General features: G+C 38.1%; 3 protein-coding genes across 4 annotated transcripts in view; 2 read left to right on the forward strand and 1 right to left on the reverse strand.

Moving 5' to 3' along the window:
- LOC115589579 (GTPase IMAP family member 4-like) overlaps positions 1-25,211 on the reverse strand; it is an 80,038-nt gene that overhangs the window by 18,606 nt on the left and 36,221 nt on the right. The gene's annotated exons all lie outside the window — the stretch shown is intronic.
- Positions 31-14,492, forward strand: LOC115589536 (uncharacterized). 2 transcript variants are annotated; one of them, XR_003985543.1, is made up of 16 exons: positions 31-1,053; positions 1,954-2,021; positions 2,153-2,236; positions 2,371-2,522; positions 3,717-3,999; positions 4,573-4,724; positions 5,842-6,097; positions 6,205-6,350; positions 7,403-7,625; positions 8,427-8,602; positions 9,004-9,384; positions 10,913-11,248; positions 11,927-12,009; positions 12,248-12,331; positions 13,386-13,468; positions 13,684-14,492. XR_003985543.1 is itself a non-coding variant. In XM_030430480.1 (15 exons), exons 2-15 carry the CDS (start codon positions 1,969-1,971, stop codon positions 13,389-13,391), a joined length of 2,415 nt encoding a protein of 804 aa, XP_030286340.1. In that variant the 5' UTR covers positions 31-1,053; positions 1,954-1,968; the 3' UTR covers positions 13,392-14,492. The 2 variants fall into 2 exon arrangements, 1 of the variants encoding a protein (XP_030286340.1); XM_030430480.1 differs by having other exon boundaries at positions 13,386-14,492.
- On the forward strand, positions 15,409-20,229 carry LOC115589572 (macrophage mannose receptor 1-like). Its single transcript, XM_030430545.1, has 7 exons — positions 15,409-15,474; positions 15,567-15,605; positions 16,020-16,364; positions 17,201-17,548; positions 18,101-18,192; positions 18,393-18,507; positions 19,664-20,229. Exons 1-7 carry the CDS (start codon positions 15,441-15,443, stop codon positions 19,669-19,671), a joined length of 981 nt encoding a protein of 326 aa, XP_030286405.1. The 5' UTR covers positions 15,409-15,440; the 3' UTR covers positions 19,672-20,229.

Consider the following 25,211-nt stretch of genomic DNA (forward strand, 5'->3'; position numbering starts at 1 on the left):
AGTACCCTAAAAGTCTTACTTATCGGATGCAATATTCAGCATTTTTTTTCCTGATTATCAGAATCAGCATTTATTTTTTCCAATTGCCGATTAAATACATTAATTAAGAAATGCAATACTTTGGTTCTGATGCATCATGCACTCTGCAAAATAACTAGTAACTTAAGTCATCAACTTTAGTCGCCCCAGTCACTACAATCATTTTATTTTGAAGGGGCCTCGAGTACCTGCATGATGACAACACACTTGATCTCAGACAGTAGACAGGTGATGCCTTATTTTCAGATTGGTCACAGTCACGCATGCATATTATGATGTAAATGTGGTTTGCATGTATTTGTATAAAAGTGAATTCAAATGCATGTATCAGGAAGGGTGAGGAGCACCCGAGGTCAGCAGCTTGAGCTGTTTTGTAAGCTAAAGTCTGGACATCATCGACACATGTTTTGGGATTAATGGAGTGGAGTTGGAAATTCCTCTTTATTTGGGGTAAGTCACAAAATAATGTACATGCGTTTGAATTTCTGGATCTTGTCAAGGTATAATACATCTTTTAAAAGATGGGAGATCATTTGATGCAGCAACATTTTATTAGATCTGTCGTTAATAAAAGGTACAATTATAGTTGATTAAACTTTAGTTAAGACTTATTTTACTGTTAACAAACAATGAAATGCTTGATAAACCATTTGTTGAGCACTTTTTGTTGTAAAAATGAAACTGGTGTTTATAATAGTTTGTAAATGCTTAATAAATACTGTAGATAATCTAGAAACACTAATTTGATTGTCACAACACATTTGTAATAATAAATCAAAATAAATGTCTCACAAAGCATTACTTACACAGTAATTAATTATTCATAACTTAACTAAAGATTGATTTTCTATAAATGTACCATGTATTAATGATGGTTATTTAAAGTATTACCATTAGTTCCCTTGAATGTGTGTGTGTGTGTTACTTTTGTGTTGAATCCGTTTGTATTACTGTTAGTTGTTTTTTTGTTTGCAGGGTCCATCCTTCTCAGGTTGAGGATCACTCACCAAGCAGGTAAGAAAATATTTTAAAAGATACATTATGGAAGGTAAAGTACGTGTTAGCAAGTTTGACCTAATATCAAAACCAAAAGTACTTGTTCATGTTTACATATGACATTATGAGATTGTTAATCCTGATGTGTAAAATGCATTTTACTGCTTTAGCTGGTTGAGACGGAGCTAGTTTTAGCTTCTTTATACGGGTTAATAAGTTAACCTGGTTCTTATCTGAACAGGCTTTGTTCAAAGATGAATCTGACAGGTTGTGAGAAGATACAGGAAAGAAGATTCACCTATTTTAAACTGATGTATTTTTGATTTTTTTGTGAAATAATTTGAACTCTCTAGGGCTTCAACTGTTATGCAGGTCTTGAAATGTTTAAAAATAGTCAAAAAAGGCTTTAGAAGATATTAAAAGCAAAATTTTACTCCAAAATGTATTTATTTTTTTGATACTCAAGTACATTAAATATCTTTATGTTCACTGAAATACTATTTGCATGGGAGACTTTTACCAAAGTAATATTTCAACACATTATCTTTACTTTTACTCAAGTATGACTTTTGGGTCTCTTTACAACACTGGATGAACTGTTAAATAAGGATACTGATTTGTTAAGGTCGCTAAAGAAGAGAAAGGAAATTGTTTGTCACCAGAAGAGAAAAAGAAAACATAAAACATACTGTAGGGTAATGCAACAGGCATTTTGTTAATACGCTTGTTTCAAGGATTTGATGTAATGAGCAACTAAAGAAGAGAGTCAATAAGCTACTTATTTGTTTGTTTGCTTATAAAATATATTTTTTTAGAAAATATATTTTCTCCCTTTAATTTAAAAAATGTTTCAGCTACTCATCAAGTGCTTTATCGATTATTGATTCAATAATCTTTGTCACTGTGCTAACTCTCCAGCTAACGTGGCTCTGGATGGAGTTACAGATCAGTCTTCAGTGTGGGACCCCACGCTTCCATCAAACCTGGTGATTGACGGCAATCCTAATTCAAACTATCACTACAGGAGCTGCTTCTCCACTCTTTTTGAGGTGAACCCCTGGTGGAGGTTGGACCTGCAGGTTCAGTACAACATCTCATCAATTGAAGTCATCCGCAGGTCAGACTGCTGCGCTCATGAGCTCAACGGAGCTGAAATCCGCATCGGTGACTCGCTGGAGAACAATGGCAACAACAATCCGAGGTGCCTTAACTGTAACTGTACATCCTGCCTTTTCATGTTATGTTAAAAAAATGAACACGATGCTGACAAATCTGCATTAAGGTAGGAGGTAGGAATAATCATCCTGCCACACTGTATTTCTCTTTACCCCCCAGATGTGCCGTCATCACTGTCATCAGGGACGTTTTAATGGGCTTCACCTGCGGCCAGATGACAGGACGTTATGTCAACATTGTCATCCCTGGAGAAGTGCAGAGACTTCAACTCTGTGAGGTCAGAGTGTACGCCAGCACCGACATTACAGGAGGTAAAAAAACACTGATAAATGACATCTATAGTTAATTCAGTTATGGCCTGAATTTCAGTTTAAAACATTAAAAAAATAACTAACATTGTCAACAGAATGTGACAACTCTTTTCAGCAGAAATATATATTTAACTATCTACTTGCAATGTATGATTATATATCAAATAATATATTCTATATATATTGACAAATACACCAGAAATTGCTGTTTTTCCTATATTGTAAAAATTATCAGCTTATGTTTCCAAAAAATATATTTTTTGGTATCACTCTAACAATTTTTTACTTTTTCATATATATACTTATATATAAGTTTGTTATTTTTTGCAAGCACTCTTAGCTTTAAGTCTAATACTTAAAATGAACTCACAAGATGTCAAGAAATTTAATTCTTAATTTTTGTGTTTCTATTCTGTTTTCCTCACCACCCGACAACCTCACACCTTTTGCATAAGAAGAATTAAGAGAGGCAAAATAAACAAAACTAACCAAAACAGCTTTTGTTTGTATTTCCACATACACCTCTAGCTTAGTTGAAATAAATCCTTCAAATCACAGAGTAAGATGTGAAAACATTCAGCTCTACATGCTGCACTGCATCCCCTGTCGTCAGACTGACCTCTGTCTGTCTGCCATTATCTAGTTTGCTTATAAGGCCACTAGCTAACAGCTAATCACTTCAAAGCTAGCTAGAGCAAGGAGCATAGTTAGAGCAGCAGTTAGCAAAGACTCTTGTGATATGCTGTCCCCTATTTGTTTGGCACAGCCTTCGACAGGTGGCCGTATCTTACATGCTGCTCCTTTACCATAATGAAATAGAAATCGACACATTGTTTGGGGTTATTGATATTTAGAGTTACAAAATATCTTCAGTGAAAACTAAGGTCTATATTCAGCTCTCTGCTGAAATAAGAATATACTTTTACTCAGTTGTTGCAATTTTCTTGTTTTGTAGTTATTATTTTTTTGTTTACTTGCAATTAGAAATCTGCGGTGAGAGGGAGGTGAAACTGTTAACCCTTATGCCTCGTAGACATCAGATATGTCAAGGTTCCCCAGCTATACATATTTTTCAGATAGTCACTCAGTCACTTGTAGTCTTTGTGTTATAAATTAAGTTTCTCCTTTTTACCCCTCCGTCTTACATATTTCACATCACAAACATTGATAGTTGTCACTGTGCTTACTCTCCAGCTAACGTGGCTCGGGGTGGAGTGGCTATGCAGTCCTCAATCTGGGAACCCACGTATCCATCAAGCGCGCCGATTGATGGCAAACCGTATTCAAACTATATCCATGGGAGCTGCATTTCAACTCTGTGGCAGACGAACCCCTGGTGGAGACTGGACTTGCGGGGTCCGTACACCATCTCAACAATTCAGGTCGTCAGAAGATCAGATATGAACTTTTATGATCTAAACGGAGCTGAAATCCACATCGGTAACTCGCTGGAGAACAATGGCAACAACAATCCCAGGTGTTGTAATGTGATAAAGGAGCCTGAATTGCTATTTTTTTTTCACACCATTATTCATAATAACATTTTGTCCATGTTGGATGTTTTCAGTTTGGAAAAGGTTTTTAATGTTGTCACCACTTTTGCTTATCTTTAAAATCATTAGCTTTTGTCTAACGACTATTTAGTCTCTGGGGGCAACGGACAATGTTTCGAGGTTTCTTGTGCAGCCAGCAGATATTTGAAAAACAAAGATCTGGGCTAAGACTTTCTTTTCCATGTGCTGCACATTGTTTACAGTACGACGATGAGCAACTTGAGCATGGAAATAAAATTGGGCAATTTAAGGCACGTGGAGTAAAATTAACTTGTAAAATAATTAAAAACTTTAACTAAAATATATATTTCTGGATATATGGCTGGTCTGCTGCAATTCCTGTTACTGTTTACCCTGCTTCTTAGTGTTATTATTTAAGAAAATTGTAAATTTGCTAACAAATCTGCATTTGCTACATTTTTGTGGAGGCATCAGTTATCATCCTGCTATTAATCAATAGTTTTTATTCCTGTACTGATTGTCTTTGTGGCCCTCAGATGTGCAGTCATCACCGTGACCGATGACATAACAATGTCCTTCAGCTGTAACAAGATGACAGGACGTTATGTCAACATTTACCACCCTGGAGTTAAGCGGATGATTCAGATTTGTGAGGTCAGAGTGTACGCCACTACCCGCATTAAAGGAGGTAAGACAACACTCAGCAAAGGCACCTATAGTTGATTCAGTTATTCGTTGTTTCCTGTGTGAAAACTTCAGAGGAGAAATTGACACAAAATTGTTTCCCTCACCTTTCTACTGAGTTTGTAGCACCTATTTGTTGCTCAGTTATTACTAGTTTTGATCCTGTGAGTGCAAAGCAGTTCTTCGCAGTTAAAATTGAGCTATTTAACTATATTCATTCACTCTTTATTCACAGGACACATAAGCTAACATACTGTGCCATACGTAACATATTCATCCCATCCACATGCAAGACAAAAACTGCTTAGATGAAACTGTAAATAAGTCACAGGCAAGATAAAAACTACCATAAACATTTTGCACAGCCACAAAACAAACAGACATGACAGAAATGATTATTATTATTCCCTTGAACCCCAGAAACTAGATTTTACTCCCAAATTCAAATCTTAAAGGGGCTCCAAGTAACAATTGTCACAATTTGCATGTTTAAATCACTTAAATCACTATTTGCTATGATTGAGTAGATTGTAACGTGACATGAAAGAGATCTTGCTTAGATCTTGCTCGTCTCTCCCGGTCTCCTTTACAAGCCTGATGTGTCGACGTTGTTTAATGCTACTGGACTGTGGATTTCTTTGTGAAACTAACATTAGTTTGGAAATTAAGTCTGCTAACATAAATAAATTACCGCTGCCAGCATGACAGCTTCCACATAGCCCCTTTAAATAGAAAATACAGGCAAAATGTCAGGCATGTCAAAATATAATTCGAATCTGATTTAAAGAGAATGCAGAGCACACATACTGTCTCCTCAATTGATAATCCTCAAGATGCATACATTAAAATGACATGTTTGGTGAGAAAATAAGAGTTTTTGGTGATTTTAGTCATGCTGGTAGCTTGGTTTAGTTGTTCTGATGGTTGCCAGTTTCGTACACAAATTTGTCCAATACTGTGTTTCATCTATACATTCAGTTTGATATACAAGCAACAAAGAGCTGCCAGCATAGTCGTCCAGCTAAACTGTGATTAATAAGACCATTGCTGTTGTTTTCCAAATGCATCAGTAACTAGTTTCTTTTTATTCATTTTGTCCATAACTGCCTTCACGACACCAGCTAATGTGGCACCGAGAGGAGTAGCTATGCAGTCCGCAGAACCAGCTAATAGTACAACTGCTCCAAATATGGCCATTGACCAAAACTCACGAGAAACCTGTGCCTCAGTCCCACTGCAAGACAACCCCTGGTGGCGAGTTGACCTGAGGAGTATCTACCGCATAACTGCTGTGTCTGTTGTCAGTGACTGCTGCTCAAAAGAGCTGAACGGTGCTGAGGTCCGAATAGGCTTCAAGAATGACACCAGCAACCAGAGGTAATATTAGCAGGAACAAAAAAGTACTTAGTATACTACTCGTACTATATGTAGTACTTGCCAGCTGCTTTAACTCTTACTTACAGCAGACCTCCTCCTTCTTTCAGGTGTGCCGTCATCTCCCTCTCAGCTGGACAGCGCATATACAACTACCAGTGTGGAATAATGGATGGTCGCTTTGTCCATGTTGTTCTCCCTGGACTGCAGAAGAATTTGACTATTTGTGAAGTACGTGTGTTTGGTACTGTGCTTGGTAAGTTCCACACACACAATATGAAATGAATCACAGCTCTACTATAAAGCGTTCTGCCACTTGGAGCAAAGCCTTTGACTTTATTCATGGGCATGTGATATTATAAGAACAAAGTGCATGAGGATAAAAGCTTTCATTATTTCCTCCCTGGTGGTGAAAAAGACTCAAAACTTTTAACCAGGGACGGAAGCAAAACACAGAATTTTATCCAGTTATGATAAAGTAATATTACTCCTTTTTAAGTGAACTCTGAAATTTTACCACACATATACACATGATGCACATGTGCAAAGCAAGATAAGAAATTATCTTATTTACTTTGCATATGTTGCTGAAAGCCTGGAATTGGATAAGATTCCCACAACATATCCTCATATCTAATCAAATGAATAGGTTCATTGGCAGCGACTCTATGATTAAATGTCATATTATCACCGTTCCCCACAACAACATGACTGTTGCAGCATGCCACGACAGGCGTAACAGAACTTCATCGTACGATCACAGTCAGTTTGGGTTTAGGTAAACAAAGTACTTAAAAAGTTATGTTGAGGAAAACTTCTCAGAGTTACAATAACTTAATTAATTCTGTAATTTGTTACAAATATACCTACACTTCATTATGTTACGTTATGTATGTGGCGTAACTTACTATGTTAAGAAGTTAAAATATCTCAAGGTTGACCTCTGGTTTCACACGAGACACAAACAGCCTTCTGTGTGAAATTACGGCGCTTGTTTAAAGCTGAAGTGGATTATTCTAGAAAAAGATAGTTTGATTATTGATTCTCATTCCCTGGTGGTAAAATACTGAGGCTTTGGGTTGCCCAGCGTGCCATCTAGAATTGTCTGCTTCAGCGTTAACCCAATCATCATAAAAACTTGAAACTTGTCTTGTCTACTTGCTTTCATTTCAAGAAAACACCAATTGCTCTTTAGACTTTAATTACACCTCCAAATGGCATTTGTTGGATTTCTGCAAGTAAAGGATGATTTTGCAGATGTTTCTTTGGCAAACTAATGTTATTTATCAATACTTTTCTCCTCACTAGAAAATCTGGCCGTGAGAGGAGTGGCTTTTCAGTCTTCTTCAAGATGGAAAAATTCAGTTAGTCAAGTCATTGATGGTTCGTATTCCACCTGCAGCAGAACAGAAGACAAACCCGGTCAATGGGTGACATTGGATCTACTGGTTCCCTACACTGTAACTTTGGTCCAGCTTGTCTACCCTCGGGACAGCTACTATAGTGATGACGTCCGAGTGGACAACACAAGGTAAACATACAGTTGTACAAGGTTGAATGAATGAAAATGTTGGCAGTGTCCTATGCTGCAAACCATGGCTACGTTGAAACGTAATGTTTCTTTACGTTGCAACTGTGCATTCATTGATTTTCAGTTCAGTTTTTTGTGACTACACTGCTTAAGATCTGGTTAGGAAAATATTTATGCTTACCCAACTCTGTCACCACAAATTGAAATTGACATCTTTGACCTCTCTGATTAAACCAAACAAATGGTTTGTTGTCACTAACATAGCTGGAAACTGTCCCAACACCTTATCAAAGTGATCTGGTTTTGTTCTCACAAACACTTCTAGTTAAAATGCCTAAAATGCCTATGGTCTCAAACGTGGGCTGTTATTTAAGTAAATAATTCAACTTGCGTCTTTTTTAGACTGATTGAGCAGTGGCCTCATTAGTTTTATTTTATGGTAAAAAACATTTGTTGTTTCAATAGTTATCTACACAAATTAACGTGTTAACCATCAAGTGACAGAGCACTCTAGTAGGGTATTTTTGGCTCTAATCAATAAATGTGCAGAGATATAAAATACTGCATTCAGTAGTAACACAATATAGCCTCATTTTCAGTTTTTCTTCTAATGTTATGATATTTTAAGTCTTGAGGAAGAAGATTTCCCATTTGAGAATCTGATTTAAGTCATCTCTGGTTTTCTGGTAGATAGTAGTGCAGTTCCAAGAGCACTTATAACAGTACAAATATTTTTTAGGAAAATAGGATAAATCAAGTTTAAAGACATGCTCCTTGTCAGTTTCTTTTTCTATGTTTTAGCTGTCAGGTCATTTCCACGACTTCACAATATCTGATGACCCTGGATTGTGGTGGGGTTGTGGGTCGCTATGTGACTGTAATGCATCCTGATGTACCACCGCCTCTGTGTGAGGTCAAGGTCTACAGCACTTGGGTGTTTCCTCAAAACAAAGTCCCTCAGCGCCCCCCACGCCATGGTAAATGAATACGCAGTTTTGAAATCCGTCGTGACAGGGTCATCGCATTTGCAGATGATACTGTCATTTACATCACATGGTAATACAATCATCCTAGCTTGTAGAGCTCACAACCACATTTAATGGGGTGATAATGGATGATTCTATTTTATGCTGACAGAGTATTTTCCAACCAAAAGGTCTACACTGACATCTCAAATGAAGAAAATTACTTGTATCTCCTTTATCAGTACCACAGTAATGTTTTCTCAATGCCCTCAGTTCATTTAAAGTAGAACAATTTTCTGGTTAGATTGATATGGTTCTTCAATATTTTCTTCTTTTTTTTAGTGATTCCATTACTTCATAGCTACATCATGCACTCACAGGTTATTGTTCAATTCTCTCTTTTCTTCCAACAGATTACTGCCTTTCCAGGTGGTGTAGCCGCGACTACATTCTCATTCACAGTGAACCAAAAACATGGTTTGAAGCACAGGCCTACTGCAGAAGCAGGTACACTGACCTGGCCACAGTAAACAATCCTCAGGACATGAACAGGGTCATTGACAAAATGGGGAACTTCAACGATTTTTGGATTGGGCTGTATGAGGATGCTGTAACCTGGAGCTGGTCTCTGCCAGGTGAGGGTTACTATGGAGATGGTGAAGCTGAGTTCCGGAACTGGGGTGTCGACGGACCCAGCGAAACGAAGGGCATCCAGCACTGTGTTGGCATTCAACATACGGGTGAATGGAAAGACCTGGACTGTGACTTACTTCACTACTTCCTATGCTTTGATGGTAATAATGTAAAAAATATAATTCACGTGCTTTTACATATATAGTAGATGAGCAGGTCTCTATAGTTTGCATTGTAATCATTGAATAGCCGGGATCATTTATTTCTAATAGTTATTAACAAAAAAAACAACAATTTGGGACTGTTATGCGCTACATAAGATGGCACACTTAACACCAACATACTATGGTCAACAACAGCCAGGGGATGATGACGGAGAGAACGTCTCCAGACTCTCTTATAAAGTCATTTTTGACATTTGTTGGTTTTTAATTTAGGAGGAACTCTGCAAAACACTTTCTATGTCAAATGTTTAACTATTTGGGCCTTCATGTAAATTTGGCCTACGTTCTTTCTTTGGGTAAAAAACATTGTGTCAGTTTGTGTATTTTACGCCCTTCTTCTTTTCATTGGGACATTTTGGGTTCATAACAGGAAATGAGTGTGTACTCTGTAGGTTAATATGATGTGTCTTAATGAAGCAGGAAACAGATGTCTACTTGTAATGTTATCATGCATCACACTCTTATTTTTTATCAATTGATGGGTTTTATAATGCATCTTTGTAGGAGGTGCTGCAGCCTCCTCAGCACCTCTAATTCGAGTCTGTCAGGTTTTGGTTTAAAGGAAATACTCAGGATGAAGGAGGTGGACCCAAACAGGAGGCAAGATCAGGGGAAAAACAAAAAGCAAGCTTTATTCTTAAAGCTGAGTACAAAAACCAAAAGCAGACAAAACGGGGACGAGAGGCAAAGTAGCAACCAAAACTAGACAAAGTAGAAACCAAATAGCAAAGTTCAAATCAAAGGCAAAAGCAAAACTCAAAATCCAAAAACACATACCAGAGACAGGAGCAGACAAGAGCAGGCAAGAGCAGGCAAAAGCATGCAAGAGCAGGGGCAGACAGGGCTGACAAAACCATGCAGAAGACATACAATAACCGGACAAGGAGTGAAGGGAACACAGAGACTAAATACACAGACACTGATGAACAGACGAGGAATAGGTGAGGAGAGAGAGGCGGGAGGAGGCCAGGTGAGGTAACGAGGGGGAGGTGTGTTTCGTCCTACTGACCAGAACTGTGGCCTTTTCTTTTTGGCATGCATCTCTACCTCTTGTAAATTGTGTAAGCTAGTTGGTTCTTGTAAAAGACATCCATGAGAACACAGAGTTTACCGTAAACAGACAAGAGGCATCACAAACCCCAACTGAGATGCATATTCTAAATGTGCTGTATGCATGTCCAAAAAATGACATCAGCATATCCTCACATCTTTATCAGAAAATGCTACACCTGGAATAAGGCCTAATTCAGAATATCCAAATAGAATATGCTGTTTACACGACCCATATTAAAGTCAGAATATTGTTAAGAAAATTTTTTGAATATTAGTGTGCATGTACACATAGTCAATGATCCTTCATTCTTACTGAATTTCCATATTCTCGGCTAAACAGGCCTTTGAGAATTAAGAAAAAATATATATTTACAGCATGTGTTGGTGCATCATGTTTTTTCCGTGGTCACAGGCAGAGATGGTGCACCAGAAACAAAGATTCTCGTGGAAATACAGATGAAGTGGACCGACGCTCAGCACTACTGCAGGGAGCACCACACAGACCTGCTCAGCGTGAGGAACCCGACCGAGAACCAGGAAGTCCAGAGCATGGTGCCGGCAGGAACGCTGGCCTGGATCGGCCTGTTGGGAGACTCCTGGAGGTGGTCCGATGGGGGTCACTCCTTGTATAGATACCAGTGGCAGGGGCTGGTGGACAACTTAGGAGGAGGTCCGAACTGTGTCTATATTTACAACAGGAAATGGAGCGTGAGATCCTGTGACACCAAATCTATGTTTCTCTGCTACTGTAAGTGTTTTATATGTTTATGTAAGCTTTATACTATAGCTATAGACTGATTTGTTGATTTGCAAAAAAGTCATTTTAAAGCAAAAATGTCAATGATTTGCTGATTGAAGCTCTACAAAAGTGATGATCTACTGCTTTCCTCTGTTTCATATAATTGGAAACCAAATATTGTTGAGTTCTGGACTGTTGATTGAACAAAAAACAACAAAAAGAAACTTAAATAAATCACAGTCGGCCGCTGGGAAGATGTAATTGACATTTTTAAAATATCTCAGCATTTGAGATGAACTGATAATTTGATAAAAATGATTAGATGCAGACCTACATTCCATTATAATATATCATTCTTACTTTCTGTATACCAGTTTGTGTTTTTCTATCTTAAAATATTCCAAATTGAAAATGTTAAAATAGTCAAAATATTCAAAACACTCCAAACTTAGTTATTTAGAAATAGGCATCAAAACATTATTTTGAGACAAAACAATATTTATATTCAGTAAAATTGATTACCTTACTCAAGAAGGTACAAAGTTAATTCATTTTAATAGTATATTAAAATAAACCTGAGTCAATTGTCTAAAACATGCTAAACAAATATTACAAATCTTTAAATCACAACACTCAAAACACTGCCAACATGTCAGCTATGCATTCACACCAGAATCCATTTTTCAGACTTGAGGAAGAAATCTATGGTGAGGATCAGCGCTAAATACAACATGAGTGACCCGGTCATCCAGCAGCAAATCTTGAGCCGGGTGAGAAAGAGTTTTGTCTGAGATGTTGCTTCATATGTGCATGTGTGAAGTGAAGTCTCCTGTACTGTGTGAAGGCATGGAGTAGATGGTAACAGTTAACCTTCACTTAACATTTGATTTATAGAAAGTCCATGTGCTGATTACCAGACCAGAATCCTGTAGGGGGCGAGCAACATCTATGTGTAAATCTAATAATGTATGACACATGTAAAGAGTCATTCTTGTTAATGCTTCTTAGCTGGAGGCAGAGATGAAAAACAAGGGCATCACTGATTTCAAGATCAGCTGGAGGGTGACTTACGCACTGGGAAACAACAGCATGGTAAGACTTTGTCAAGTTTCCTCCCTTTTTTGTTACAGTTTTTCTTGTTTTTAATCTGAAAATATTGGGGACAAAGTGTAGACATGTAGTACTAAGACGAAATTCATGTTAAGTCCTCACTGTAAATTTGGCCTACATTCTTGCTTTGTGTTAAAAAACCTTGTGTCAGTTTGTGTGTTTTCCTCACTTCTTTTCATTGGGACATTTTGGGTTCATAACAGGAAATATGTGTGTACTCTGTAGGTTCATAATACACATATGTCTTCATTAGCAGGAAACAGATGTCTTCTTGTTATCAAATCATGCATCACACTTTCACTTTTATCAGTTGATCATCAAATTTTATAATGCATTGTTGTAGATTGTAATCATCTCTTATTCCTGCCTCTTTCATCATGTTTAAAAGTAGATGTGTTTCTAACCTAGTTCACATTTTTTTTTATTGTTGTTTTAGACCTAGCGTATATATCCCACTCCAAGGGGCATTTATCAGATCATTAACTAACAAACTTGTATTTTTTTTCTTTTTGGCAAGTACAGTTTGGACCAAGTAAATACACAATATTGCCATACATTCTTATTTACTTCTGTTGTTCTGCTTTCTTAAACTTCTTTTAAACTCCCATCTTATTTATTCTGTTGATCTGGTTTCTTTTCAGTGGTTTTAAGAAGTGTGTCAATACTTGGCTGCCAGTGGGAAACAGCTAATTTGACTGACTTGTACAAGTTTTGCCATAGCAGCCAAACTTTTAAAGGTCAACGAGGCTCTAATAAGGGCAGTTATAAGAAAGTAGGAAGTAGGAAACAAGTAACTCAACCTATATTTAATGTAAAAAATACAATTTATAGATATGAATCTATTACAGTTAATAGATTACAGTTCACCTTTTTGATTCAATAATCATACAACTGTCTTTCATTCTCAAGCCATCGACAGTGTCAGTAGTCTTAGACCAATAATGTGTTTTCTCTACTCTGCTTCCTCGCTATTCTACATGTTCACCCGTAGAGGGAGTCAGACTACAGAGTGTGTGTTCTGTCTCGTCTCCGACAGGTGTGAGGTGAAACACGACCCCTGCTGCTCTGACTGGACTGAAGCTGATAAATGTGGACTAGCCTTTCGAGGGACTGAACAGGGTAAACAGAGTAAATTGAAAAAAAGATTTGCTCACAAATTCAGTATTTTTACCTCTTATTTCTTTCAATTTGCTCAATGTAACTGGATGCAAAGTTTCTCTTAAAGTCATTTGTTCTTTCTGTAGATGATGCACAGCCATCTGGTGGTCAGACTTTGTATTTGTCAGCTGTAAGTTAAGATCAGGTGTTTGCAGTTATTCTCTTCCTTCAAACAGGCTACACTGTGTACTGAGCATGTTACAACCTTGATGGTCTGCCTGCTGCAGGGTTTCAAACTACCGAACATGGCGGCCAGCATCACTTTTATTACAAAAATATATCAGTGAAATGTCTCTCTGAAGATATCTGAGGTGAGATATAAGCCACACAGCTGATGAGTCTGTCTTCATTTTATCTCGACAATGTTCAGTTTATATAGTTTTTCAGGGGTTTTCTGATTTGCATAAAGTTGCCAGAATGCAACACGAGGCTCCGTCTCTTGAAACACAACCCTCTGCTACCAGAATGCTTTGTGAGGCTGCTTGTGTAGACAACAGCGTAGAAAAGACGGGTCTGGTGGTCACGTACAGTTTGTGCCACTATGCGTGGGTCGCTAAAGCCTTGATTTTAACAAGTGAATTTCAGAATAAAATAGCCTTCAGAATAAAGGCTTTTTAACCTTTTCGCTACAAGAGTGAGCTTTCTTTTATTTGTTTTGGCCATGTGCTGATTATATTTCTATTCAAATCCAAGCCATGTCATGAATCTCTATGAAAAATACACTACATCCAAACTGATTTAAAATGTTTTTTAAGCTTTCAAGCCAGATATTATTGAAGCAGCAATAAGTGCACGTGAAAAGATTACTTTGACATTTAGGAAAAATGTGTTAGTCATTGAAAACGGGAGAAACATTCTGCCTAGCGCAGTCGAACTATGTCGATATTTCTGAAGAGTTGCAACCCAAGGTCTGAAATTTGTATCTGTTTGTATCCGATTGTGAATAAAATGAAAACATTTTCAAAATTAAACATCCTGTGCACTATGTTGTGTTCATTTTTTTTGCCTTGAGATGTCTTTTTTATGGGGAAATTCAGTCCATACAAAGCACTGCTGGCACTGCAGAAAAACTGGTGGATTTAAAATGTGTAACTCATGAGCAATTTTTAGTCAAATTTAAAGCAACAATATGTAAAAATTGACATATTGTGTGATTTGGTGCCCCCCCACAATTTCTGAGTGAATGAAGTTACAAAAACACATGATAGAGGGGTGGAGTGGCTCAGACAGAGACACCTTCACCCTGTCACAAGACACTGTACCATCAAAATTGATCTGAAGCTGTTATTTTAAGGTTAAAAAATGACATAATGTTGCTTTAATAACAATCTGTACAAGCAGGAAGTCCATATTTTCTCTCTTCAAGGCCTCATGCAGGCCGCATGCAGGCACTTACTTTTTTGTAAGTGCATAGAAAAGTCAAGCGCTTTCACTTAACAGCAACAAAGCAACACGATACCTGATTTTAGATGTTTCGTATCAGTCAATTATTTAAGTAAGTTGGATAGAATGGAAGAATTTTGGAACAAGCTTGGTGAGCATGCAAAGCAAATCTGCGGACAAACAACGCAAACACACAAAAAAGGGTGGGCAACCGGACGAGCTGTGCTCTGCCGTCGAAGGACCACTGGTAACCAAATCCACTCGTGTTCCTTCCTCGCTCACGGACGGGGTTTTGCATGAAATGACATGACAATGTGAGAAAAATTTCCATGAGTGTTCTCAAAACGCACAACGCTCCTTAACTGAGGTGGTTTTGCAAGGTTTCAACATCAAGGGAGGTAAGTCTGCGTTAAGAATGTATAGTCATTTGAATTCTCCCGTAATGTAGAATACAGAGCTACACAAATGATGTTGTAACTGATGTGATTCATCTAAAATGACTTAATTGTTCATAAAATGTCATTTTTATCTTCTTCTAGGTTACGGATAAATGGCGTTGCTACAAAGCACCATCTCCTTCATCGGTAAGGACAATTAATAACTCAAAGACCAACGGTTTTATACCGTTGATGGTGGTTGAAGGATGAAAACGACACATTGTGCTTTTTTTTCACAGGGATCATCCTTTTGTTTCAGAAGACCACTGCTGGGAATCGTAAGTATTCGTGTGTGGTAACTGTACAGACATGTGAAGGCTCTATAAAAAGGTGTCTGTTTGAGCGACATATAGAAATATTCGTAACTTTTAATTTCCGAGAGAGTTTATTATTAACACCCTGAGCCTTAACCCCTCTGTTTAAGTTACCACTCAAGTAAAAACTTATTTTGATATTGCCAGTGTTGAATCAGCATCGTATGCCATCACTGACAGGTCTTTTTGTTTCTAAATATTATTATACATTTCTTTTTAAAAGCTCACAGTGTGCAGTTCTTATCAGACTGTGTCACAGAGTTGTCTCAGTTGTGCAGCACTACAACACACTGCTTCTTTTGTTGATGTTGTATGTATGTTTGTGATTCATCGTTCATAATTTTTCTGCTTTTCTTCCTCTAAATTTCTGCTCCCAAGCATCACAGTGGTTCCACCTCATCACTGACTCCCTGACCTGGCACGAGGCTCAAGGCTTCTGCAGGGTAAAGCACGCCGACCTGGCCACCGTGAACAACATGGACGACAAGAATGAGCTGGACAAGACGCTGAGCGGCCGCACGACGTTGAGCTGGATCGGGCTTTTGAGAGGAGGGACCCGTAGGTGGATGTGGTCTGATGGCAGGGGCACGGCGCACTTCACCAGGTGGGATGACGGTGAACCCAGTAATGACGATGGCAGAGAATGGTGTGGGGAGATCTCTCAGACGACCCGCTGGAATGATTTATCATGTGGAGGGGAAAACGATTTTGTGTGTTATGAACGTGAGTAAACAATGTGTTGTTCTGTGATTTTTGTCGCAGATGTAAAGTGAGAAAAAAAATGTGCTTTAAAAACATCGCACTTGGACTCAAAATGTAACTATGGTCTTTTAAAAATGAACAGCTTCTGCTCAGCTATGCCGACTTCAGGAGCAAACATCGCCCACTTCGAGTACAGAGTCATGCCCTACGCTGTTGCCTGATGTGACATCTCCCCAGAAATCTAACTGTGCATTACAGAAACATGCACCGTGGCTGCCATTTATCCACTTTGAATAATCACATTTACTGGCTTCTCCTGTTTTGTGACCTGTAGTTTCCCCCCAGTAAACACACCGACCTCGTCTGCTGTTGCAGTCCCTCCTGACCTCCTCACCTGTCCACTCATAGCCCAGAGACCCAGCTGTGAACTGAAGGAGTGGGTCTGTTTAAAGGGGGAAATTAAGACAAACCAGAGAACATGTAGAAATACTCTCTACAGGCCACTTGCGTAGGTGACAACATTGACTCTTCGTAGAGCTCACGTGCAACCATAAATCAACCTTATTACACCAACATCATCAACTTCAATTACAAAGGAATTAGGAATAAACTGACTTTCACCTTGTAATCATGCAAACGTGGACATTTTTCTTAAATTTCCATACAGTTTTCCTTCCTGCAAGCTGCTCTATGGTGAGAGAGAACAGCCTCTTTGCATGTCCGCCAGCTAAAGGAACCTTTTGTGCAAACTCTCTTGTTTTTCTTCGTACTTGTAAATCTCATGCTTGAACCCTGCTTGCTTTGCAGAGGAAACACCTGATGTTCACTGCTTTTCATCTCCCTGTTTGTCTCTTCAGGCCAGCCGTTAAAGTATGTGCACTACAAAGAAGGAGAAAGCTGGGTGGCCAGTCAGGAGCTGTGCAGAATTAAGCACACTGACCTGGCCTATGTGACGACCTCAACGCAAAATTCTAAAATTGCAGATTTAGTCAAATCATGGACGGGCATTATCGGGTTCAACAACAACGCATGGTTTGGTCTGTTCAACGATGCCTGGATGTGGTCAGATGGAGGACAAACCTCCTTCAGGTACTGGCAGACCGGCAAGCCGAATGGAGGAAGCTGTGCTGCTGTGTCGGTGTCAGAGCAGGGACGCTGGGTGGATATCAACTGTGCCAGCAAGGCTGCGTTTGTCTGTCAGGGAGGTGAGCGACTGAAATGCCAAATTCATACATTTGTTGACGATGTAGTAAAGTACAAGAAAACAACAGAAATTGCAGCAATATTGGAGCTCTAACCCAAAGACAGTCCTGTATTATCAATATTGTTATAATAGCCATGGGTTGTTTGATTATTTAAAGGAGTAATTTGTAAGATTTGGTCAGACACAGGATGTTTTGGCTTCTTTTGGGAGAAATTGGAGACATTTGGTTTACAGCTTGTTTCTGCTGGCCCCATGTGGGCAAACAAAGTAGACAATTGCAACAATTGATCCTTCTCTCAGGCTGCAAGAGTTTCCAAAAACTGCCATGAGTGAGCGTGTCCACTCTTCTGTCATGTAGATTTTGGCAGCTGGACACTAAGAAAAACTCTGCTTTGGTGATTTTAATTAATCAAATTAAAACTCTTCAAGAGTTTGAACAGTTGAAGATTGAACAATAATTGAAAAAACTTTGAATAGCGAGGCAGAAATGAAACCCTTGCATGAAAAAAAAGTGGCGGGTCATTAACGGATCAACTCTGTTGGGATGCTGCAGGTCTCAGAGTGAAGAAGATGATAATAAGGATAAAGGTGCGCTCCGATGCAGATCTCACCGACTCTGCTGTCAGTGACACAATCCTGAAAGAGGTAAAAAACATCATGTATAATCCTCTGCAGTTGACCTTAACCATTAATAACAACTTTTAAATTAACAGTAAAACAGACAAAGTTTTATTTAAGATTATAAGAAAGATGATTGAACTATTCAGCTTTATAATAACTTAAAGATACATTAACAAGGTTTTGGCTGCAGGTATATAAAAATAAAAGTGGTTGTCTTTTCTCAGTTCGAGACACGCCTGAAGGATCGGTTCGTGACTGATTTCAGTGTCCGCTGGCGAAGTGACAAAAATGGAGTCATCTTCCAACGTCAAGAGCAGCAGGAGGTCGCTGAGAAGACGGGTGAGTGTTGCCTCCTAATCTTAAAATACATCTTTTAAATACAATATTTGACTTTCAGCAGCTGGCAGCTTACACTCGCTGACGACAGTACAATCAAATTTTGGGTCGAGGCAAATCAGCAACCACCAGCCAAAAATGTTTTTAAAAAAATGATACTCTTAAAGGAATAGTTCAACACTTTGGGGGATATTCCTATTTGCTTTCTTGCCGATAATTAGATAAGAAGATTGATACCAATCTAATGTATGTTTAATATGTAGCTACAGCCAGCAGCCAGTTAGCTTAGCTTAGCATAAAGAATGAAAACAGGGAAACAGCCAGCCTGGGGAAATTATTGGATTTGAGTAAATGTGCTTACATTTCATCACAACACATGACCACATCAATACTCAGATAAAATACCTTATTCTCTATATAATAAATACTTTACAATATTTACATTAAATGCTAATGTTGTTGTACTGTTACTTTCTGTACGTAATGGAGTACTTCTACACTGCTGTGTTGCTACTTTTACATAACTTAAGGATTGTCCTCCACCACTGCAGCTCGCTTATTAACATGTTAAATCTCATTTGTTTAATCCATGCAAACAACAAAGGGTCAGGGAGCAGCAACTTCCTGAACAACTACTCTCATGTAATCCCCCATAAAACAACATCTATTGTTGTAAAATTAAATGTACACAACAAGTGAACTTTAAGGTTCTTGTAGCTGTTTCCCCTGCAGCTAACCACCTGCAGGCATGACAGTGGTATAGATAATCTTTTTTTGATCTCTGCTAGAAACCAAAAATGGTGAACTATTCCTTTAGTCAACAAATGCATAACAAACAAAACACATGTTCCATTGATGAGATGATGATTGTTGTGTCACTTCATTATCTAAAAATCAAAATTTTGGATCCAAAACTGTGTCCTTCAGTGGTCCTAAACAAAAACATCTAAACAAACGAACACAAAGCATTAAAAGAACAGTATGAATTGTTCCTATATTTAATTTGCTTTGGAACAGGAAGTCCATATTTGGGCAAAGGAAATGTCACTTTCATATTTGGTTTCCGTATTATAAATGTTCTCTGTGGCATTTTGGTTAATGTAGTGAATTTCTAAGTGCTTTTTAAAATTTGAGTTATTATCTTTATCTTTCATTGCAGGATGTTAATTATGAAGCAGAGGTGTCCATATCGCTCCAATACAGCTGTTGGGGTTAAAGTTGGCTGAACTGTACTGCTGAAGGATTAAGAGTGATCATTTCAAATACTGTATCCAACTTCTGTGTGTTCTTGTGTACTTATTCATGGTGTCCCGCTTCATATCTAGTGATGAATATATTTTGTTGAAACTTTTTGTTCATCTCTTCCACAAATCCAAGATGGATTGCACTTTAACCATTTGAGCTCCGTCCTTCTGGAACAGTTTCCTCCAGTTTCAGTCTGTAGTTAGCTTTAAAAAACTCTGAGTTGTTTTCAGTGTGACAAGACATACTTAAATTTTCATGGATATTTCTTTATATGCATGCAGATTATTTATTTGTACCTGTATCCACGCTGTACTTTATAACTTCTGTTTTAACAGATGCTATATAAACACATTTTACTCACTGTACTGACTTATTAACCTATTAAAAATATAGTATGTAACATTTCTGCATTAAAGTGTCCAAAAACAATTAAGACCTCTGTATACTTTGATGGGTTGTGTACTTACATTATGCCAAATGTTTTCCAACAATGTTTAAACCAAATAAAACTTTTAAACACAACCATGTCTGTGAAATTGTTTGTTTTTGTAATACCTACAGAAGTGTATGGAGGCCTGAAACTGCCCGAATAAGAAATAATTAAAGAAGTAAATATGCAAATTGATAAATAGATAATAATAATTAATACATTTTTAATACTTTATTTGTAGGTTTTCAGTTTTATAGACAAACATCACAAATTAACATTTTTATAAATTAATTAATCCCTACATTTATTTGCAGTTATATTTTTTGGTGCATTTCATGGCTTATTAATTTACAATACTGTGATAACAAGGCAGACTGTGCAGCCTTCAGCTGAAATTCTGATATTCATGTTAAGCATGCAAATGATACAAACCATTGATTTTGAATGAATCTCTGATTTGATGATCTGCTTCCGTTTCGATATGATATTAACGTATTTATATGATATTTTAGTATTTTGTGCGTTGAAAGTTCAGATAAGAGACGAGATAATCCTTTAATGATTCCCCAGAGGACAAATTTGGATGTTGTTCAACAACAACAACAAGAAGTTACACTTAATCCTTAATCATTTTCATTTTCAATCATTAAACTTCAGATACGAGAGCTTAACCCGTCCAGGCCACCTAAGTCCCCATTAATCCCGCCAGAGGCTACACTTGAAGTCAAATACATGTTGATTGAACCCTCACATGCCCCGGTGGGTTTGCATACAGTATAAATTATTAAAGCCTCACATCCACATAAAGTAAAAGGCTGGAGCAGCGAGACACGACACACACAACTCATCAGAAGAGGTAACTTTATAACTTTTAACACAATAAGCGTATCCTTTATTCATTCAAATTGTTTAAGCTGATATACTTTCCTGTATCTAAACTCTTTCATCTACTTTTGCAGCCATGGAACCTCAAACCATCTTTTTCACAGGTGAAACTAAATTTCTGTTTTTTTTTTTTTTAAAAAAAACAATAAATTAATTTAATGGTAAAACATAAAAGTTATGCATTACATATGGAGTAAGTGCAGAGAACATTCTGCATTAAAACATCTATCAGTTAATGAAACCTGTATTTGGTGTTGAATGGATTTAATACATGAATCCTCAAACTGCAGGTGTTTTCATGATGCTCCTCATGGATGTTACTGGAGAGTTAAAGGCATGCGAAAGAGGTACGCACGCACCACAGCACTCTGTTCAATCACAATCTGTTTTTATCATGTTTTTATTAATGTGACATCACAAATTTCACACTGGATGTTTTTATAGACTCACTAGACTCGTTCTTTTGAGTGATTGAACGAGGGGGCTCGTCTTTGATTTGAGGAGAATCTCAGAATTAATCACAGGATTGAGGTTTTTTTTTTCTTTCATTTCTGAGTAAAGAAAGTCAAATTATTGTTTTTTTAAAGTAAGTTGTTTTTTTTGAAGTCAGATTCTTTTTAAAAAAACAACAGAATTTTTTGAAAAAAGTCAGAATTCCAGAAAAAAATAAAATAATCTAAATTAAGAAATTACAGTGGCCTTAATCCTCTTTTGTACATTTGTAACCAAGAGTCAAGCGATTTGTTTCAAAGTTACCTATTAAGTAAATGATATAACTTTCCTTACATAAGTGGGTGAATATATTTATTTTAACCCAATATATGTATATATATATATATATATATATATATATATATATATATATATATATATATATATATATATATATATATATATATAAATAAATATTTTATATTTTAGTAGTTTTTGACTAAAAGTGAAAAAGTCATTATATGTCATAAAATGTGAATTGTTTGTCAGCAAGCTTTATTTTGAAAGTCTAACTGAATGTTGCATAATGGTCACTTGACCGCAGAGCCCTTCATGTGCAAATCTAAGGTCAGAGATGGAGGTAGAGCGTCATAGTCTGAAGCTCGAGTTCACTGACCAAGCTGCCATATTTGACGAGTTGGAAGTGAGAACGTGACAAAATATCAGATGCTGTCAAGATCTTAGGGGTCGATATGGCACCACTTAGTGGTAATCAAAGCATTCTGTTGCTAATAGGCTCACACACGCCTTGAAAGCCTTACTGAGCTGAAAAAGTATTGAAAACATAAATAAAACCACATATATTAACCCTTTTTTCACGTGCATTGTCTCACCAACTTCCTATGCAGGCACTCGTCTGTTTCACTACATAAACACCCCCAAGACGTGGAGTGAAGCTCAGGACTTCTGCAGGGCGAACTACGCCGGCCTGGTGACCCTGAACAGCATGGGGGAGCACGTGCAGCTGGTTCAGAGTATTCCAGATGCCAATGTGAGCGGTGTCTGGCTCGGCATGGAGAGATCAGAGACTGAGCGGTGGGTGTGGTCCGAGGGCGTCGGAGAAGTCGCAGCTGTTTTCAACTGGGAAAAAGGCAAAGAAGATGGCAACTGTGTGCAGATGGAACCAAACGGGAACTGGGCCGCCAACCAGTGCAGCAACCTGAAGGCTTTTCTGTGCTTTGAATGTAAGTTACAGCAATGAGCGTACACCAATTTTAAACCAGTAACGGGGTTGAGTCCGTATCAAATGCCACAGAGAATACACATTACCTGTTGTTTATTTATTCCAACACAATCAAAAGTCTATTTAATTGAAAGGCAGTGGAAATAACGATGATACATTGTTGCATAACACTGAGAAAAAATGATGACTTGCTGTTTTTAAAACATTGCATATTAATAATGATGAATAGTTGCGCACTTCTATCATCTTTGCTGTTGAGACATCTCTGAAAACATCAGCTCCAAATTATGGATTGAATGTTGCTACCATCTTAAATCATAACTTTTATGCATTTCAAAGTGCCGCAAACTTGTGCTTGACACACCTTGTTCAAATGGACTTCACTTTAAAGACACAGGCTTACATCAAGGCTTATAAAGACAGCTTAACATCTGATTCACCAACCATGTGGTTCAGCCATAATGAAGGTACAAAACTGCCAGGGGGACAACTCAGCTCTGATGCTTACACCCCCTAATTCCCAGAAGAATATAAAAGATATGACCTCAGCAATCCTCAGTTGGATGGATTTTGTCTATAACATTCAATTATTTTTTCCAGGTGACAGTGAGGGGTTAGAAAGTTACTTCCTATATACCCAACCTATGTCATGGCGAGACGCTCAGCGCTACTGCAGACAGAAACACATCGACCTGGCCAGTGTGAAGACTAAGGAGCAGAATGCAGAGATTAAAGACCAGGCCAAGGGCAACACCATCTGGATCGGGCTGATCAGAGAGGGCTGGATGTGGTCTGACGGAAGTGAGGGCTCTTTCAGGAACTGGGATGAAAACAATCCTGATAATGCGGGAGGTGCTCAGAAGTGTGTTGCGATCCTAAAGTCCCTCCAGCATCAGTGGGATGACAGCGTGTGTGACGTCAGCTATCCTTTTTTCTGTCAAGGCGGTGAGTTATTCCAAATCAAGAAGCCAAATAAGCTCGTATTTCCCGAACAAATGTGGAAGTGTTCCTTTAGGTGACATGAATCTCTTTGTTTTTAGAACTGAAAAGTAAGACAACTGTGGTGAGAGTGAGAATCAGCTCTGGGGTCAATCTGGACAATGAGAGGGAATCACTGCTGAAGCAGGTGAGAGAAGAAGAGAGAGAAACTCACAGAGTCAGTGTGAAGGAAAAACAGATTCATAGTTTGAAACTCTCCTGTGCTCAGATTCAGGCGCAGCTTGAGGCGCAGGGTTTGACGGGAGTTAAAGTCCGCTGGCGCGCTAACGCAACCAATCAAGTCTTCAAACAGGAAACGGATGATGGAACCGGATAAACAAGTGCATGAGTTTATCAAAGAACTTCATCAACACATCCATGAAACCAGTTTTTCTTCTTTCTCATTAATCGAATCATTCTTTTTATAATGCAGGTTGTTGGAGGCAGAAGCCGTCAAAGACTCGGATGTTGTGGAGCTTCTCACTGAGGGAAAATACAGTCATGTACTGATTACATTCAAGTCTTCTCGAGACTCTTAACTCAAGGTCAACTAACTAGCTTTTTTTGGGCTTTCAACCACATCTTGGATTGTTCCTCCACTGATAGAGTTTGTCTAGTCATCATGAAAATAGCTAGCTTTACTGCTTCCTTTCAGAAGATAGTGCTAGTGGAGAAAACACGCTGTATAGACGGTTGATGGAAGGCCTTAAGACTAAAAAAATGCAAAGGTAATTGCTATATTCTACTAGGTGATAAATGTTGTGTGTTGGATTTAAATAATTCCACAATAAACTTGGCATCATAAAGATATAATATGTGTTAAGTCTGCATTAAAAAAATGTCTGCAACGACTACACATTTGTAATGTAACTTGTTGAGTTGTGTACTAACATAATCCCAGAAGCAGTAGTTCCCGGAAGTAGCGACGGCTACCTAATGAAACGTACCATTAGCTTGAGTTACATTCTAGATTTGTCTGGTTTAAACATTGTTGGAAATGTCCTGCACTCGGTAATCGACTTGTCGGGCTTCCACACAAGAGGAAGCTGCAGGAATGGTGAGTTGTGTTCACTTTACAGTAGAAATCCGGCTAAGCTAGCAGCTGTTTGATGCCTCGAACTATGTGCTGGGACCCTATTTGTACTTTTGCTGAAGTTTGGTGCTGTTCTGAGCATTATTTGTGGCTATGACTGGCTTTTTGATAGCAGTTTCATCTTGAAGGCATATACTGTAATGTATTGTTATCGTGTGGTCTTTTCTGAGGTTGCTAAAACTACGTAAGCTAGTGGTCTGCAAACTTGATCTCTCGAGAGATCTTACTCGATGTCACGGTGTGTTAGACCATGGTTTAAACTTACACCGGAATATCCCTTTAACTAACTGGTCAAGATGGGAAGTGAGCAGTGGTCTCTTGGGTGACAGGTGTAACCTTGCTCTAACCCCTTATCACAAAATTGCTATTATCTCCTCCCAATGAGACAGCCCATAATAATA

This window comes from Sparus aurata, chromosome 10 (genome assembly GCF_900880675.1).
Source record: "Sparus aurata chromosome 10, fSpaAur1.1, whole genome shotgun sequence".
Classification (NCBI taxonomy): domain Eukaryota; kingdom Metazoa; phylum Chordata; class Actinopteri; order Spariformes; family Sparidae; genus Sparus; species Sparus aurata.